Source organism: Dryas octopetala, chromosome 2 (genome assembly GCF_963921425.1).
Source record: "Dryas octopetala chromosome 2, drDryOcto1.1, whole genome shotgun sequence".
In the NCBI taxonomy this organism is placed as follows: Eukaryota; Viridiplantae; Streptophyta; class Magnoliopsida; order Rosales; family Rosaceae; genus Dryas; species Dryas octopetala.
Genome location: NC_141367.1, coordinates 23,770,048 through 23,787,193, shown reverse-complemented (window position 1 = coordinate 23,787,193; position 17,146 = coordinate 23,770,048). Strand labels below are relative to the sequence as shown.

The 17,146-nt window shown below is 35.2% G+C and overlaps 2 protein-coding genes across 2 annotated transcripts; one reads left to right on the top strand and one right to left on the bottom strand.

Annotated features, from left to right (window-relative positions):
• The first annotated feature begins 1,605 nt into the window (after positions 1-1,605).
• Positions 1,606-4,505, top strand: MYB111 (myb domain protein 111). Its single transcript, XM_086230653.1, has 3 exons — positions 1,606-1,799; positions 1,953-2,082; positions 3,407-4,505. Exons 1-3 carry the CDS (start codon positions 1,667-1,669, stop codon positions 4,245-4,247), a joined length of 1,104 nt encoding a protein of 367 aa, XP_086086779.1. The 5' UTR covers positions 1,606-1,666; the 3' UTR covers positions 4,248-4,505.
• Positions 4,506-5,273: 768 nt separating this feature from the next.
• LOC147294396 (uncharacterized) lies at positions 5,274-10,170 on the bottom strand. Its single transcript, XM_086230652.1, has 6 exons — positions 9,986-10,170; positions 8,678-8,802; positions 8,482-8,540; positions 6,531-8,381; positions 6,223-6,376; positions 5,274-6,085 (listed from the first exon to the last, which is right to left on the bottom strand). Exons 2-6 carry the CDS (start codon positions 8,796-8,798, stop codon positions 5,418-5,420), a joined length of 2,853 nt encoding a protein of 950 aa, XP_086086778.1. The 5' UTR covers positions 8,799-8,802; positions 9,986-10,170; the 3' UTR covers positions 5,274-5,417.
• Between the last annotated feature and the right edge of the window lie 6,976 nt (positions 10,171-17,146).

Sequence of the window (17,146 nt, the reverse complement as noted above, 5' to 3'; positions counted from 1 at the left end):
TCTTGGTAGATTCATTCACTCCAATGGATAACCACCTGCCACAATGCTTGGGCTTGGCTTTGGGGGGTTGAATCGGTGGGTGGGTGGGTTGAGCTTGGGTTATGATCTCTTTCTTTGCCAAATTGAAACTGAATCCCAAGTGTACGTGGGAGTGAAAAGTACAACTTACCCATGAAAGATAATGATGATGATGATAGTGTGTGGGTTATGCTCTTTGGAAGAGAGTTATGGTGGAGTGAGGAGGAGGAGGACGATGGTGGGGATGAGTAAATTCTCTTCTTCTTCTTTTTTTTTTTTAATTTGTTTTTATCTTTCCAAAAATATTGGATATATATTAATTACATACAATATTGTGAGTTTTAAAAGGTGTTTATTAAATAAAAAAGACATGCGTAAACTTTTGAATGGTCCAAGTTAAGTGTGGTTTTTTTTTTTTTTGGTCTAATAATAGATAATTAATATGAAAAAGATTAAAATGTTTTTATTTTTAATAGAAATATTGATAAAATGTAACGATGTTTGACATTGAAATTTTTTTAAAATTAAAATGTCATATGGAATCAAAAAATTTATTAAATGATAAAGTAAAAAAGGGGTCAAAATTGAGTAAATTGATAAAAAAACGTTTTTATTAACTTCATTCCCAGAAAGCAGAGAAAAGGAATCAATGAATGCTTCGAATACTATTCACAGTCAATATGGCCAATGGCTTCGTGTGTACTAAACAATGCCATGTGATCCAATTTAATTTTTGTTAGGAATGACATTGACATTCTGAGATGATGGTCCCTAAAATCTATTAATGTTAATGGGCTTCACCATAGCCATTTGCCCAAGTACTATAATAATCTCCTTAGGTTAGGTATTGCAGTTAATTCTTTACTTCAAATCTTGAAAAGTAAAAACTCTACACAAGACCTAAAGCCTCTAATTCCTTTATCATTTCGTCCAAAAGCTAGTTTCTCTAAGTCTATGAATGTTTTTAGAGATTCAACATTAATTTTGCCAAGGTGCATTTTTATCTCAAGATTTACTTAATTATATGTCACAATGAAATCTTTATCACATCTCTTGAAAACTCTAGGGCAATATTCTCTAAAGTTTCTATATATTATGAATATAAATGTATATTACTAAATCAATAGTTAGTTGATATTGTATTACATTTTCATAAATAAGAAATATAAAGAAGAATATAACTTGAAAAATAACTAACTGAGGAAATTAATAGAATCTTAAAAAGCATTATCTAGACCTACAAATGCAACGTGGGGTGGACCTCTAGATGTCTCGAAAGTGAAATAAAACTCTTGTTTTTTATTTTTATAGTTATAAAAAGATTTGTAAAAGATTGCCCCATTCCCATGGCATTGGATTTTCACCAACCGGTCTAAATTTGTAGCCTGGCAAATCAAGGCTAGTGAGGACACGCAGGAAGAGGTTTATTAGGCGCCACACTTACGTCAACATCATCAGCATAATTTCTCCTATACAAATTAAGAATAGTTTATTACTATTTACTACACGCACAACTATAACTGTACTATATATGCGTGTCACGTACTGTTGCGTGTGTTGTCTCTCTATCTTAAATCGTCTCATCATCAGAGGCTCAGAGCTGTGTCTGTCTTAACCTTAACGTGCTCGATCCATCTTAAAGAGAGAGATGGGAAGATCACCATGCTGTGAGAAACTGGGGATCAAAAGAGGAAGATGGACTGCTGAAGAAGATCAAATCTTGACCAACTACATTCAACTTCATGGACAAGGCTCTTGGAGATCTTTACCCAAGAAAGCAGGTACATATATCATACATACGTACACACAAAAAATATATATATATATATATGTCTATGTTTGTTTGAGTTATATATGTATACTAATAATTAATGACTAATGTGTGTTCAAATTAATATTCATCTAGTGTTGTCATGTGTTTGAAATGAATTAAGGATTGCTAAGGTGCGGGAAGAGTTGCAGACTGAGATGGATCAATTATCTGAGGGATGACTTGAAGAGAGGGAACATCACTGCAGATGAGGAAGAAAACATTGTTAAGTTACACTCTGCTTTGGGTAATAGGTACGTACGTAGCTTCTTCATTTTTAATTTCATGTTTAGTTATCTTCTTCAAAAATACTATACTTTCTTCGGTTAAGTTCTTTAATTTAATTTGGCCAGCATCCATATACATATAGACATACATATGTCTATATATATATAAATATATGTACAGATTCGATAAAATGCGGACAAGCGAATATGCGAACATACCACTAAGCACTCGGTAGCTACACTGAGAGCTCGGTGAAGATTTTTTAAAACAGGCTTCCTCCGCCTGATTTTGAGAGTATAAGTCGATAGGTTCACCTCATCCATTTCTAAAGTATAAAATGACCTTTGTGGAGGCACTATGTTAAGGTTTAGCTTTGAGATTTTGGGCAAGCCTTTGTGAAGCCATTATGTTATGGTTTAGCCCTATGATTTTGGGCTCCGCCTGGTTTTGAGGATATAGGGCGATGAGTTTATCTCATCTCCTTCTAGGGTATAGAATAGTATTTTTGGAGGTGTTATATTAGGGTTTAGCCTTTGTGTTTATGGAGGTGTTATAATATTTACTGACAACACACACAAAAATTTTGGGCGAGCCTTTGTGTTTGTGGAAGCATTATGTTATGGTTTAATTCTGGGATTTTGAGCATGCCAACAATCTATGTTTGAGTGCTCGGTGTAGAAAAATTTTGCACTACCAAGTGCTCGGTAGTGGTCACCGAGCGCTCGGCCATACGTTCGCACCTAAATGTGCCTGTATATATGTATATATTCTCAAAAAAAGATAATTACGTAGCTAGTATGTTCTTTTATCATTTTCAACTTAATTGTGGTAGATATATTCAAGCTAAATACTTTGTGAGATATGACTAGAACAACTTTTTTTGTTCTTAGATTCTATATAGTAGGGATTCTCGCATTTACATCCAAATCATTCGCATTTGGTTTGAATGGATCCTATATGGGAATATTTTATGCTAAAATCTATGCAGAAAGCTTGCATGAACGAAATTCTTATATAAAATTGACATAAAGGATTCTCATATAGGATCTCCTGGACCAAGCGTGTATGACTGAATGGTGTGGATGCAGAATCACCCTCTAATATAAATACTATACTGTAATACATTAGACACTTAATATTAAATTTTAAACCCACATTGCTTATGTCGTATAAGCACATTAATTATGAGTAGATCATAATTCCCCTCCCCCTCCCCCTCCCCCTCCCACTCCCACCCTTTTATTGAAGGAATCAAAGATCAAGTAGTAATAATATTAATCAGTTGGATTATATATATATATATATATATATGTGTGTGTGTGATTAAATTTTGAGTGTTGGATAATGCAGGTGGTCATTGATCGCAGCACATTTACCAGGACGAACAGACAATGAGATAAAAAACTACTGGAACTCTCATTTGAGTCGCAAACTTTACACCTTTACCAAGCTGGGAAACCAGCACCTCCCTACCCTCTTGGATGTTGCTAAACCACCTGCATGCAGGCAGCGCAGAGGTACCAACCGTGGTCGTGCAAGCAGAGAATCTACCATGACCAACAACAAGAGCAAGAATATTCTATTAGCCCCATTTTCCCCAACCCCACATGAAAAGCCTCATGAGAATGGCACCATAGAAAACCCCAATATTAATCTAGGACAACAAGTGGGCAACAGCAGCTATTTAATGGGTTTGGAGTCTTGGGACCCAAAACAGAAAGGAGAGGAGATTAGAATGTTGGGTATGCAAGGTTCTTGTAGTTTGGACAGTACAGACCATTGCCCTGAGAAGTTAGAAAATACACAATTATGCCCTGGAGTGTCAAAAGAGAGCATTACTAGCTCAACTGCATTATGTGCAGCTAATAATGGAGACAAGGAAGTCTTGGGCCCTTGTGAATGTGTAGATAGTGAAATGATGTGCCTTAATAATGTTTTTGAGAGTGGGTTTGTGGATTCTAGTGGCAATGATGGGGTCATGGGTACTACAGATGATCTTCAAGTGACAAAGACAGAGGGTAGGGAGAGTACAAGTGTGTTCTGCAGCAGCTCCAATGCAGAGAGCGGTGGAGAGTTATATGCTTTCTCTTCATCTATGAATTTAGCCTTTGATGATGATGAATTTCTCAATTGGGGTTGGGCAGGTGGTCTTCAATGTCATAATGAATATGAACTGTGGGATTGGCAATAATGAAGGCACTAATATTTACTGACAACACACACAAAAAAAAAAAAAATCATGATTATGATGGTTGGTTTTGTGAAAAGGAATCATAAACGTGACGATCAAATTAATATAGATATAATTTTTGTGCAATGTTTAGAAAAGAAAGATTGTACAAGAATTATTGCAATGTTAAGGTGTGTTGGGTTGGCAGTAGTCTTAGCAAGTACCTTTCCATTGTGCAAAATACAATATTTTCTGAACTTATGGCTGTTTTTTTTTTGTGACAACTTATGGCTGGTTTTAGAGTGTCCCTATTGTGTGGTGTTTCAAATTACGTATATATATGAAAAGATCACCATCACCTCCTCTTTTTGGGAGATTTCAATTGAATGTTATGCTTTTTGTCCATCTTAAAAGCTTACCAACTAGGCCACTATGAGAAAAAGACAGCTCTTTGTTATGATTGTTCCTTCTGAACTATGCATATACTGCTTACCCTGCTGTTTCCGTGGCCATACCTTGCTTATTATAGCAGCTCGATATATATCCACATCACTTTTAATGGCTACTGAAAACACAGCTCTTTTATTATATTACAAGTCACTATCTTTTGCTCAACTTCATATATGATTAAAGGGAAAAAGAAACACAAACATCCGGGAAATATTTGAACGATAACGGGGAAAGTTCTTTTGGCATATATGAACAGGGACATATTGCATATTTGTTACTGATAGGTTGAAGATAAAAATTCGTTATCATCTCAAATTTGTAACCATCCGGTGTAGATCAGAATTGACATGTGAAGATATGGTCAAATTGATAATCACACCTCTTGAGTCTTGATCTTAAGTTCAAAGTTCAAATTTCTCTCTCCAAAAATTGTAGCTAGTGAGGACAAAAATTGAAAGTGACGTTCTCCTGTCAAAGGTCACAAACACACCAAGTGGGTATTCCAATTTAATTGGTTCCACAGAAAATTTACATGGAAGCTCAACTTGATGAAACACAATATGGGCATTGCTGTCTTTTGAACCACAAAGCTCATAGTGATCTATAAGGACTGGAGAAATCACGTGCAATAAATAAAGCAATTACTTGAATGCTACAAAGAATCCAAGTAATACAACATCAGCAAGAGAAACATATGCAGAGACTTAGGTGGAGCTGATATATAAACATGTTTCTCTGGCATTACAATTGCAAGATATCAGCAACCACTTCATCGACCAAAGAATTAAATATTTGACCCTCAACCTCTACTCCGAGTGCAAATGCATCAGTTTCAAAGTCCAGCCATCTTCCGTAGTGGCTGCTCATGTCCTTGTCCACGAGCTCATCCACCATACAATCCCACATGCCACTCCAACCTGAGATTTCTTTGTACACCTCTTCTGATAAGCACTCCTTTCTTCTCACCATTGCTACTCCTTTCACCCATGATCTGTATCCCCCACCAACATACTGCCTGCATCTCAAGTCCAAGCATTCACTTGTACAATCAAATATTTCCTTTCGTCTTAGTCTCGACTCACCACCATCACTTTCCAACCGTCCTCTTCGACTCTCCAACAGATTGAAGAGATGAGGGTTTATGATCTCACGGGCCCGGCCCAATGCAAAGTCTTTAAACATCAATTCCACATTACATAGTGTCTCCTTCACATATTCTAATTCCCACTCATTCGATCTCAAAGAATCTGCCATGTTTACCATAGCTGCATGCTTTCTTGCCACAGTTGCAGTAGATGTGGAGGAAGCAGAATCTGATAACTCGGCATCAGCTTCTACTGAATGAAACTTCTTTGAAGAACTAAATCTATGAACTTCTTGAGCTTGAGTGAAGGAACACAACTTGCTTCCTGGAGAAAAAAAAAAAAAAAATTTGAGTGTCCCGACAACCTGAAATAAGATATACTTTTGTAACAAAAAAAAAAAAAAACAGTTACATTTTCAAAGAGCCAGAACGCCTGGATAATATAAATTATGCATCTTATACCTTCTGTGCTGTTACTATCTGTGCTAACTGACGAGTCATAACTCTCATTTGAAAAAGAAGGTTCCAAAATAGAGACTGGACTAGGATGTCGGCCACTGAGCAACTGTCTAGCTTCAATATGACTGCTGCTATACTCATCCACCTTATCAACTCCCTGAAAATGTTGCATTTGTGTCAGCTACAATTAGTTGCAGTATGCAAAGTTATGCCAAGCAGTAATTTTGTCAGTTCAAGAGAATTGAGATGAACAGAAGAGGTGACCAGCAGTATCAAGACAATTAGGCAGTACTAGTGAAAGTAAGTCCTACCTGAAACTTGTGTTTCGATCTGAATGCAGGAGGGTCAGTGGATGAAAAGTCATCATCATAATGGCCACCCAATTTCTCCGTAACCAATAGATGTTTGTCTCTCTGGTCGTTAAACCTTTGCATGGCACTAACTCCATTAAAATTGGGTTTCAAATCAGAATTTGAAGCAGTTGAAGCTGACCCTACTTTCATGGAATCATGACTAGAAGATTCAGTCCCAGAAGTTAATTCCCTTAACTTTTGTTCCAAAAGCATACTTAAAGCATCACCCCCTATCACATTGTAACCCAGTGAAGATAGCTTCATACTATCTGTGTCGAGCAACAATCTTTTACCCCTGTGATCCATGCAAAGACTGGTACTCGTCTGTGGGACCTGAGCCAAGATCTCAGTCCCAGGCAGTTGTCGTGTAAGTGGCGCTGTGAATGTAAAAGAAACAACATCCATGCCTTTCTTTTTGCTATCTTCAGCCCAACTATAATGCCTTTCGGTAACTGGACCAGATTGAACTGGCTTCTGAATTTTGTCACTCAACATATCATTAACAGCCTGATCTTTACTAAACTGAAAGTTCCCATCTATTGACCTTTTCTTCCTAGGGTAATTCCTTGTATTCGAATAGGAAACTTCTTTCTCACTATCTGTTGTTTCCAAGCCCAACTTCCTTGATCCAATTTTGGAGTTTCCACTACTTCGAATTGAGCTTTTGTGACCCCCAGAAGAAGAATCCCCAGACAGCACTTTTCTGCCCTGCGAGTTGGAAACCAAAGGCTTTGAAGGTAATTTGTCTTTATTGATCAGGCAATTCTGCTTCTGATTATTCTGCTTAAGAGCACCAGAAGCATTATGCGTAGAAGGTTTCTTATGCAAATTCTTTTGTACATTTGGCTGGCTCCTGAAGGGCTGGCTTGTGTTGACCACACTCTGTTCTCTCTGACCCACCAAGCTTCTATTTCTACTTAAACTCTGACCTCTTTTCTGAACATTGACCTTTGCTTGGATAGCAAGAGAAATGGACTTTCCTTTATTCTTTGAATTACCTTCTTCTATATCAGAAGAAGCCCTGAATGACATATCTACAGATCCATTCCAGCTCTTGTTCAAAGACTGTCCCCTAAGATACTTGGCAGCATTTGACTCGACTGGCTTTCGGGACACTTCAGCAGGCCTGGTTGTCTTATAAGCCGCTTCCACTTTCTCTTTTGAATTTTGAACTTTCAAGGTTTCTGAAGAAGACCCAACCAGTGGCACTTTTTGGGAAGCCTCCACCTTTTCTTTGAGAGCCTGAACCTTCAAGGGTGCTGAAGAAGACCCTACCAGAGGCATTTTGGCTTTGGCAGTAGCTTGAGGTCCAGGCTCAATAATTTTTGCTGCAGCTTCCATTATGTGAGCAGCATTCTTAGTGGGAACAAAACCAGGATTCTTAATAGGAGACAAAAGTTTATGGTGTGTAAATGGGATAGACTTGGCTGATCTAGGAGGCAATATTTCAGTTTGAAACTTCTCAATTGGCCTGCTTAGCAGCTTCTGGGGCTTTGACTCCACAGGATTCCTGGTAGGGCCTTCCATCTTATTGAGCAGATTTCCAGAATACATTAACTGATGGTCATGATAATAATCAATGGTTTTCCTGTGGTAATGAGCATCTTGAAGAGATTGAGTGTCAAAATATGGGGTAGAGTAGGGCTCAGAGAAATTAGATGTGGGTAAGGAGTCTAATCCCATAAGCCTGGCTACTACGCTAGGGGCTCTACTTCCACATCCTTCTTCATCTGTAACCGATGAAGCACAACTATAATCACTGCTACCTCTGATACTTGACCCTACCCCAGTTTCATCCTCATCTACTACCTATATATATAACAAGAATTGTAAACAATATTAGATTCAAACCCTATTATACAGTGATCTAAAGAAATAAGCAGTACGAAAACAATAACTGAATTCCCACCAGATGATGCCGTGTCATTGGCAAGTTCCCGTAGCCTTTCTTTCCCTGTTTTGAACATTCTAGATCAAAAAAATAAGGGAAAATCAAAATTCAAAACAACCACCCATGAAATAGAAAAATGATATATACAGGACTGTAATGTGCACTAGAGACAAGCATATGTTGTATGTCTTAGGCACATGCAATATAACTGTACCTGGTAAATCTGACTTGCTCGAGAATAACTTTTTTCGAGATTTTGCAGTCCAGTCAAACAGCTGAAAGAAACCACCCACATGACCTGCCCCACTTTTCGAACCTTGTTTCTCAACTCCCATTTTTCTGATGGAAAAGTCCAAAATATTTCAATGATTAAGTAAAAGAACCATGGAGGAAGAAGATTTTTGTTCCACAAACAAAACCCATTGGCAACTTGATCAAAACAAAATATCTTTATGATATTTAACTAGTATAACATATCGCGTAGAAAATGGTATTTTGGATGGAAGTCCTAAACAATAGCATATACTGAATACACAATAAATTTTTCATTGAATTTTGATGTGTCATGATACAGGAAAAGCATCTTTAAAAAAAAAAAAACAGTTACACAATAATGCATATCTTCTTTTCCTTAATAAGTAAAAAACTGCATACAATTTTAAAACAATCAATAATACTGTTTTATCAGATGATCAAAAATTTTGTGCACCTCTATATATCCTTGAACAAAGACTATTCATATGGTAATGGATATTAGTTAGATGTTGTCCTAGCTTTCAAGGTCAATATAAATCATATGTGATCATAAATGATATCTTCTAGCATAGCCTAGTCTATGAAGTTCAAGAAGCTGAACTTTGTCAAATTAATAAGGCAATAAAGGAACTCGTCATGAGTAGACACACTTGCTCAGTTCACTCCTACCATTATCAAGGCTGCAAACGTTAACCAGTATCCCCACCCCATTGGATACAAAAATTAGACTACTCTACACACACACACACACATACTAACTCCTTGTAATAATCCTATACTCCTGATCCAAAAACTGTAATTACCCAACATCATATGCACTTCAAGCACCTAACTTACTAAATCAAAAGGGATCAGCAAATTGCACAACCCAATTGAGATCATCAAACACCCAAAATCCAGTAATCCCTAGTTTAAGCATGAAAACGTTAACCCTCTATTTGGCTGCTGAGAAAACGGAAGTAAAAGCAAAAGAAAGGAGACTTTTGCAACTTTATGCACCCAAATAAGAAGGGGAAATAAAAAAGGACTTTATGCACACACAGAGACATGAAGAAATATAAGTCAACATTCATTGCAAGAGGCTCCCAACAACTAAACAAGTCGAGTAAATTACACAAATGTAGTATTGTACAGATTTCAATCTTCTCAAGTCCACAAAATACAAAACAAAACGTTAAAAAAAAACAAATCTAAACCCAAATCACAAAACCCAGAAACAAAAACAAAAGTTCCAAACTTTGCACTGTAATTCAAAGCAAAAACTTACAGGGTACCAATGCGCAGATCAGCTAAGCCTCTCTCTAATCCTCCAAGAGACGCTCGTGGGGAACAAAGAAGGTGAAGCAAGTAATTAAAGATTGAGCAGAGATTTTGGAGGAACACATTAAAATGGAAAATCCCCTTTAATTTTTTGGGGTCAGAGTCCCAGTCAGAAACTCAGCTCTCACTGTGTCTCTCTCACAGTATTAGTGAGGCCCTGTGTAGTTCAAAGCAATAAATGGAGGATAGAGTGAGGGAATTTTGTGTTTCTAGAAAAAATAATAAAATTTGTTTTTGAAAAATAAAAAAGCCAAAAAATTACAAAAGTTTGTAACGTCTCTTTGGAGAGGGGCTTCATTTCAAATTCCAAACGGGCCGGGGCGTTGGTTGGAGTGGGCCCTGTGAGATGGCAAGGGAACGTGATAAAGTTACATGGTAGTGCATGTGGGGAGTGAATGTTCGGTGACGTGGCATTTTACACCTGGTTATTTTGTGTATAAAAGGAGAAGGAGGCTACGTGTCAGTTAAAGGGAGGTAGAAAACGTAATTTGTTTTATATAGCAGAGCGACGGTATTAGTCTGGGACCCTGGGTGATAAAATTGCACAGGTTACAGACTTATAGGCAAGAAATAAAATTTTGAATTTTAAAGAAATTATGATGGAAATTTCTATGGAATTTTTAAAGATTTTTAAATTTTGACAGAAATTAAATGAAAATTACGAAAATTGCTATCAAAATACGAAAATTTTAAATGAAACTTTACCATATGTTTATTTAATATATTATCTACTAAATTGATAAAAAAACATTGAAGAAATCAAATTATATAGTAGGTTTCAAGTGATATAAGGTGAATATAATGCGCGCTTTGAGCAAATACTGTTAAATAAAATTAGTATAATAAATAAACAAAATTAGTATATTCTTTATATTGTATAATTTAATTATACACTAAAATCTAAATCTTAATACTCTATATATTCTATATGCCCTAATACTATTTATATTCTATAATTTATACATTAAACCCTATATACTCTATATTTTTTAAGATATTAGGTTTTAAGCCTTTAGGATACTTTTAATTATTTTTTTAGATAGAAATGTATTAAAGCTTAAGATTTAAAATAACTAAAAGAAATTTCAAACTTTTTTTTTTTCTTTCCAATTGCCCAAAGGCCCCAAACCCCCCCTCATTTTTTTTTTCTTTCCTTACCTTTTTATTTTTTATCTTTCCTTCCTTTTTTCTCATGTCTCTTACCTAGCCAAGCTTTGTCTTCACTAAATGTAACAACCCAAATTTTGGCTTATAGTAATTTTGTTACTTAAATTTTTCAAATTTGTTTTAAGGTTTGTTTAAAGGAATTAGAAATTTCTTTAAATTTATTTTAACTAACCTAGACCTTTGGTTGTGGTTCTAGAGCTTAGTTGTGTGGAAATGAATTTTAGAAAATGAGAATTCAAGAATTTGACGATTATTATTTTTTTCAGAATTAAATTATAAGAGTAGAATTTTTCATAATTTTTGAAAGCAATTTGACTATTTTGAGGTTATAGGAAATTATTACTCATCAATTCAAGTCCGTAGAATTTTTCGTGAGTTATTTGGAGTCTCGAGCTATTTTTTGTGAATTTCTAAAGTTGGAGAAAATAGAAAATACGAAAATTTCGATAAATTTCGATGAAATCTTCCCAAAAAATTATTAAACATGTGTTTCGATTTCGACACCCTAAAAAAACGAAATTTCGCCAAAAATTTCGAAATTTAATTCCTTGCTTATAGGGCATTATTAGTGGAAAAAAACCTAATTTTTCAAAAGTCATATAGTAGAAGACGAATCCATAAACGGGAAGCTCCAGATCATGCTAGGAAATGTGAACCTACATCACATGTATTCTCGCGCCTTATGCATAAGTAGTGTTTATTTTGCATGAGTGAATGTGAGATTTCATTAATAGATGTAATGAGTATGAAATTTCGTTAATATATGTACATTGGTCATGACAAACAAAGACGAAACTCTTCAAGAGAATGTATGAGGGCCTCATTTTTTACTTAAACAAAACTTCCCTTAGTTTGTATCTCATCCCAGTTCATTCAATCTTCACTCCTAGCACCACCTCTAATTAGGTGTAGGCACGTTTCGGACACCCAAATTGTGAGCGCCAAATATATACCCAAACCGACATGGTCAATATTGGAATTCCTATAACTGAAACCAAACCACATGGCACTCCAACCAACCGATTCAGTTCGGTCGATTATGCGGTCTATTTTATGCCAAATATTTCATGAAAAAACATTCAATCAAGGCCCAAATTTCAAACAGATTTGAGGGAAAAATTATGATATTTTAAAATTTTAAAAAACAAAACATAATTAAAAAGGCATAAGTTTATGAGCTTCATTTAACACAAATATATATATAAATAAGAGTTAGTAAGTGTTAAAAAATATAAAATTATAACATTCAGTTCATTTATAATCAAATAGAATTCAAATATCAGAACCAAACTAGTTTAAACTTATCGATTGGGTTAATTGAACCGAAAAGTAAAGAAAAAACAACAAACCATGCCAATTAGTTCGGTTCTATCAATTCTTCAGTTTTTCGGTTACATTTGCCCACTTTTACCTCAAACATGGTAGCTTAATTAGAAGGCTGGCTCCATCTCTAATGAAAGGGCTCATGACATTGCCCATAATGCATGGTGGGCAACATTTGTTGAGCATCGTGGTAATCTTAGCTAGAGTCATTCTTTCCACAATTAAGTTGGTTGTATACAAGACCAGCTAGTCTATAGGGCTGGTGGGTTGGGGCTTTTGGGAGCTAGGGTTGGGGTAGGGATTGGATGAGCTGGAGTACTAATCCATCAACATTTTTTTTCTTGGTCGAGTTTAAGAGAAAAACTGTGAGTTTTGGTAAATGGATGATCTTCTCATTAATCAATAACAATATTTATACAAGTAAAATATTGGCTCAATGGGCACAAGTAATACAAGGTCCTGACCCAAAGAAAGTAATTCAAATCGGTGAGACGAAGAAAGTGAGTGACATTCGGCCCCAGAAAGAGAGGAAGGAACCGTGGGAGCTGCCGCCGACATGGTGGAGCATGGGTGGAGATGCCGGAAAAATAAAAAGAGGGAGAATTAGGATTTCGGGTGGGGGTGAGAGAAAAACCTAATATGCTTGTGATACCATGTGAGTTTTGGTAAATGGATGCTCTTCTCATTATTCAATAACAAAGTAATAGAAAGTAATCCTAGTGTTACAAAGGTCGTCAAGTCCCAGACATAATTACTATCTAACAAAAACTCATTAAAAAAAATTAGTGTCATCTCAACGGGAAGAAAGTTCCACCACATCACATAAGACTATAAGAGGTCAAAATTGCTCTTCATCTCTCTTTATTTATAGCCGTAGATTTGTAGCTAGCTAGGTTGTAGGTAGAGCACATGGGCCCCATCTTCTTAATTAGCAGTTGAACATAATTAGTGATCTCTTTTTTCTGGTTGGTAGAATAATGGAACCTTCCTCGCCTCACATTATGGTGAACCTTTATCAGTTAAATGCATGATTAATTGCACCCATTAAAAAAGTAGCATGAGCATGGCATGCACAAAAGCAGTTCACGTACAGTTAATATACATGACCTACCAAGAGCCAGAAATTTCTTTGAATTGGGGCGTACGTCTTCGAACAATAAAATAGCTAAAAGAGTATTTATAGTAGATTTTTTTTTTTAATACACAAATAAATATGGAGTGGGGGCGGCCGACCCCTGTGGGCCTAAGGCCTACCAACACTTAATTAATCAAAACAAACATCTTTGATTTAATTATAAATTTATGTAATTAATTGCACGTACTTCTCCTTCCTAACAATTAAGGAATCAATCCAAAAAAAAAACAATTAAGGAATAAGTTCTATGGGAACTCCTTTAATTAGGAGTTAAATTCTCTCAGAGATCCCTCTTATCCTCAAATATAATAATCAATTAATTATAAAAAAAATTAAGTTAAACAACTTAAACCTAATAGAGATTCACTGACCCCAGATATATGCATGTCTTTAATTTGAAGGATCCTAGCTCACGTGTTAACGATCCAAATGGAAATTCAAGAAATTAATATATATCTGCACATAAATATGAATGAACAAAACATGCACACAGATCACACAGAGAAATGGAAGAATTAATCCATAATTAACCTTAATTTTAGGCCAACAACAATTGTGCATATGCAAATCTAATTTACATACAAACGTATATGAGATAATTGATTCCTTGACGTTTTCTGAAACTACGCATATACAAGTGCGGCATACTTGTTCTTAAACCAACGAATCCCATTCTTTATTGACTCCTTGAATTTGGATTCAACCGTGTAGGACTTGTATTTGGCCACTCGACGTTGTCTCTTGAGCTCTGAATTATTGAAGCCCCAAATCGACGATGTTTTGCGTGAATACTTTCTATTCTCCCACTCATAGACCTCGTTACCATTGGTTGACCGGATCTCGTTCATCTCTCTCATTTTTCTCTCCAACCGATCAAGGTTGATAAGTCGACGAGCAACGAGAGAGATGAAGATCGAGAGAGAAGAATATTCAAAGCTAATAGTTGTGGGAAAGAAATCATTTTATTTATAGGGACTTGGGGTGCTATGTTGTGAAATGACGAGGATACAACATAGAGAAACAAATTAAGACCATTTGTTTCCAATGTACATATATATGTACATAAGAGGTGACAGATTTTGAGTAGTGCCACATTCACCACATTTTTTATGTACAAATATATAGTGTTAATTTACTGTTTATGTTCCTTTTGAATGATTAAAGTTGAATGTGAATAATGAAATAAAATCAAATGGAATTAAGAAATAATTAGAGAGACATTGTTGAGGAGATCCCAAATTTCTCCATGTTTTAATTTTCTTCGTGACGTTTTATGGGCTTATTTGACTAACATGCATTTGCTTAATTCGTATGCAGCAAATAAGAATTTTATGTTTTTATGTTTTTTTTTTTTAATGGAGGCAATAATTTGATAACATCTTTTTCGGAAACAACAAATTATAAAGGTATAAATTGTTTGGTACTTAGATTACCTTCCAAAATTGGCCTTCGATCTATAAACATCCTATATTTACTTGAGGCTTGAAATGAGCGATCAAAGCTGTACAACAAAACTCTTGTTTTCTTTTTTCAGAATTGTACAGTAAATTGTTGATCAAATTTGTTAACTAAATTTTCTGTTAAAAAGAGCAATGTGCCAAACATATGACAACAAATTTAAAGGTATTATATATGGTTGTTTTACTTTTACACTAAATATTTATTGGAAATATTATATATATAGTCTTTGGTACGTTTTATTTATAGAAATATCTGTATTTCTGATAACATTATGAGTAATGCTAAAGGTACCACATTTTAAAACCGCATTATTTACCACATTTTTTTTATAGAGATAGGATCTACCAATACAAATAGATTTCACCTTATTAAATAAGTGGTATACAATATAACTAGTATCAAAAAATATGATATTCTTAACATTATCGTAACTTTATTACTAAAGTAATGCTACACATACATGGTAAAATTTAGATCATTCAACTAAAGGTAGAGAGATTCAGATAATTATATAGATAATATTGTAATGTTTTGTATTCTCCACTTTGGAATTCACAACATTAAGAAGATCTAAATTAATTTATACATAAAGAATATAAGAAGGGGCAAAAGATCAAGAAAATGGTGGTATTAATTAAGGGATAACTTAATTAAGACCACCGATGATCCGTTTACAATGAAGAACTTTAACTTCACATAGCTGCCAGCTATAGCCTATAGTTATGATCTTTAATAATCAATGTTCGTAAATAAGATCCTAACCGGAGGTACAATTTTCAGTTGATTTTCATATATATAAATATAATGTATAGAAATAATATTCTCAACCGAACGTTCAAACCATATTGACAGCCAGTTACACTATTAATCAATCGGCAGGGCAAGTTATTATCATCAGCAAATTTTTATAAAAAGTTTTAATTATTTGATATCATTCTCGTTGATATTAGTTATTTTAAGGCGTCGAATTTTCGTTTAGATCGATCGATCGAGATTATGTTTTAGGCTTTAATTTTCAAATTAACATATATCTATGGATCTATAAGAGAAGAAATATATACTAAATTTCCAAATCATTGTTGATCAATCGGTAGCTTCGTCTAGACAGTAGTATCTGAATATTAACATCGATCGGCCGGTTAAGAGAAAAACTATATATATATATATATATATGTGTGTGTTTGGAACTTGGGAGACAGGCATCCAGATCGATCATCTATATAACTCATGCATCGCGCAGCACATCAATTGTGGACAATCTTTACCCCTTAATTAACTTGTTGAACATGCAAGCTAGTTTCAACCATATATGCATATATACACACAAAGAGAGACTTTTTTGTAATAGAGATATGACTGATTTGATACCCCAATTTAATAATATGATGATACCTATACATTTATATTTAGATCATCACATAATAATTTCTCAAATAAAAGATACTAAATCAGCTCATATTTCTGTTATAGATAAATTTTTTTCATATATATCACACACGAAATGCAAACAAACATCAGGCCTGCAAAATAGTAGAGTTAATTAACCACAAGAAGCTAGATTGTAGTAGACCTACACATGATAATCACCAGACAGCGAGACTCAAAGTCTCAAACGCAGATCAACTTGGTTTCCTTCATCTACTTTGGGCACAGCCGCCGGCAGCGCTTGTGTCTGTTTGAAGCATATGAAGCCACCTTGATGAGGATGTTTGGTGGCTACCACAAGCTGTGCATGTACAACATGATGATGACCAGCAGCAGCAGCAACAGCAGTACCGCCATTAATGGTCGTGGACGACCCACTCTCACTTGAATTATAAACTAATTGATGATAGTGAGGAGGAGGAAGAGGCTGAGGTTGATATTGGTGGTCCTGTAATTGTAAGTAGGTGGCCATCTTGGCTAGCTGCCTTTCAGTTTTGTGTGCGTTTTGGTGGCCTCCCAATGCTTGAGAATTTTCAAACTCTCGGCCGCAGTAGAAACACTCAAACTTCTTTCTCTTCAGCTTCGTCCTGGGCAATT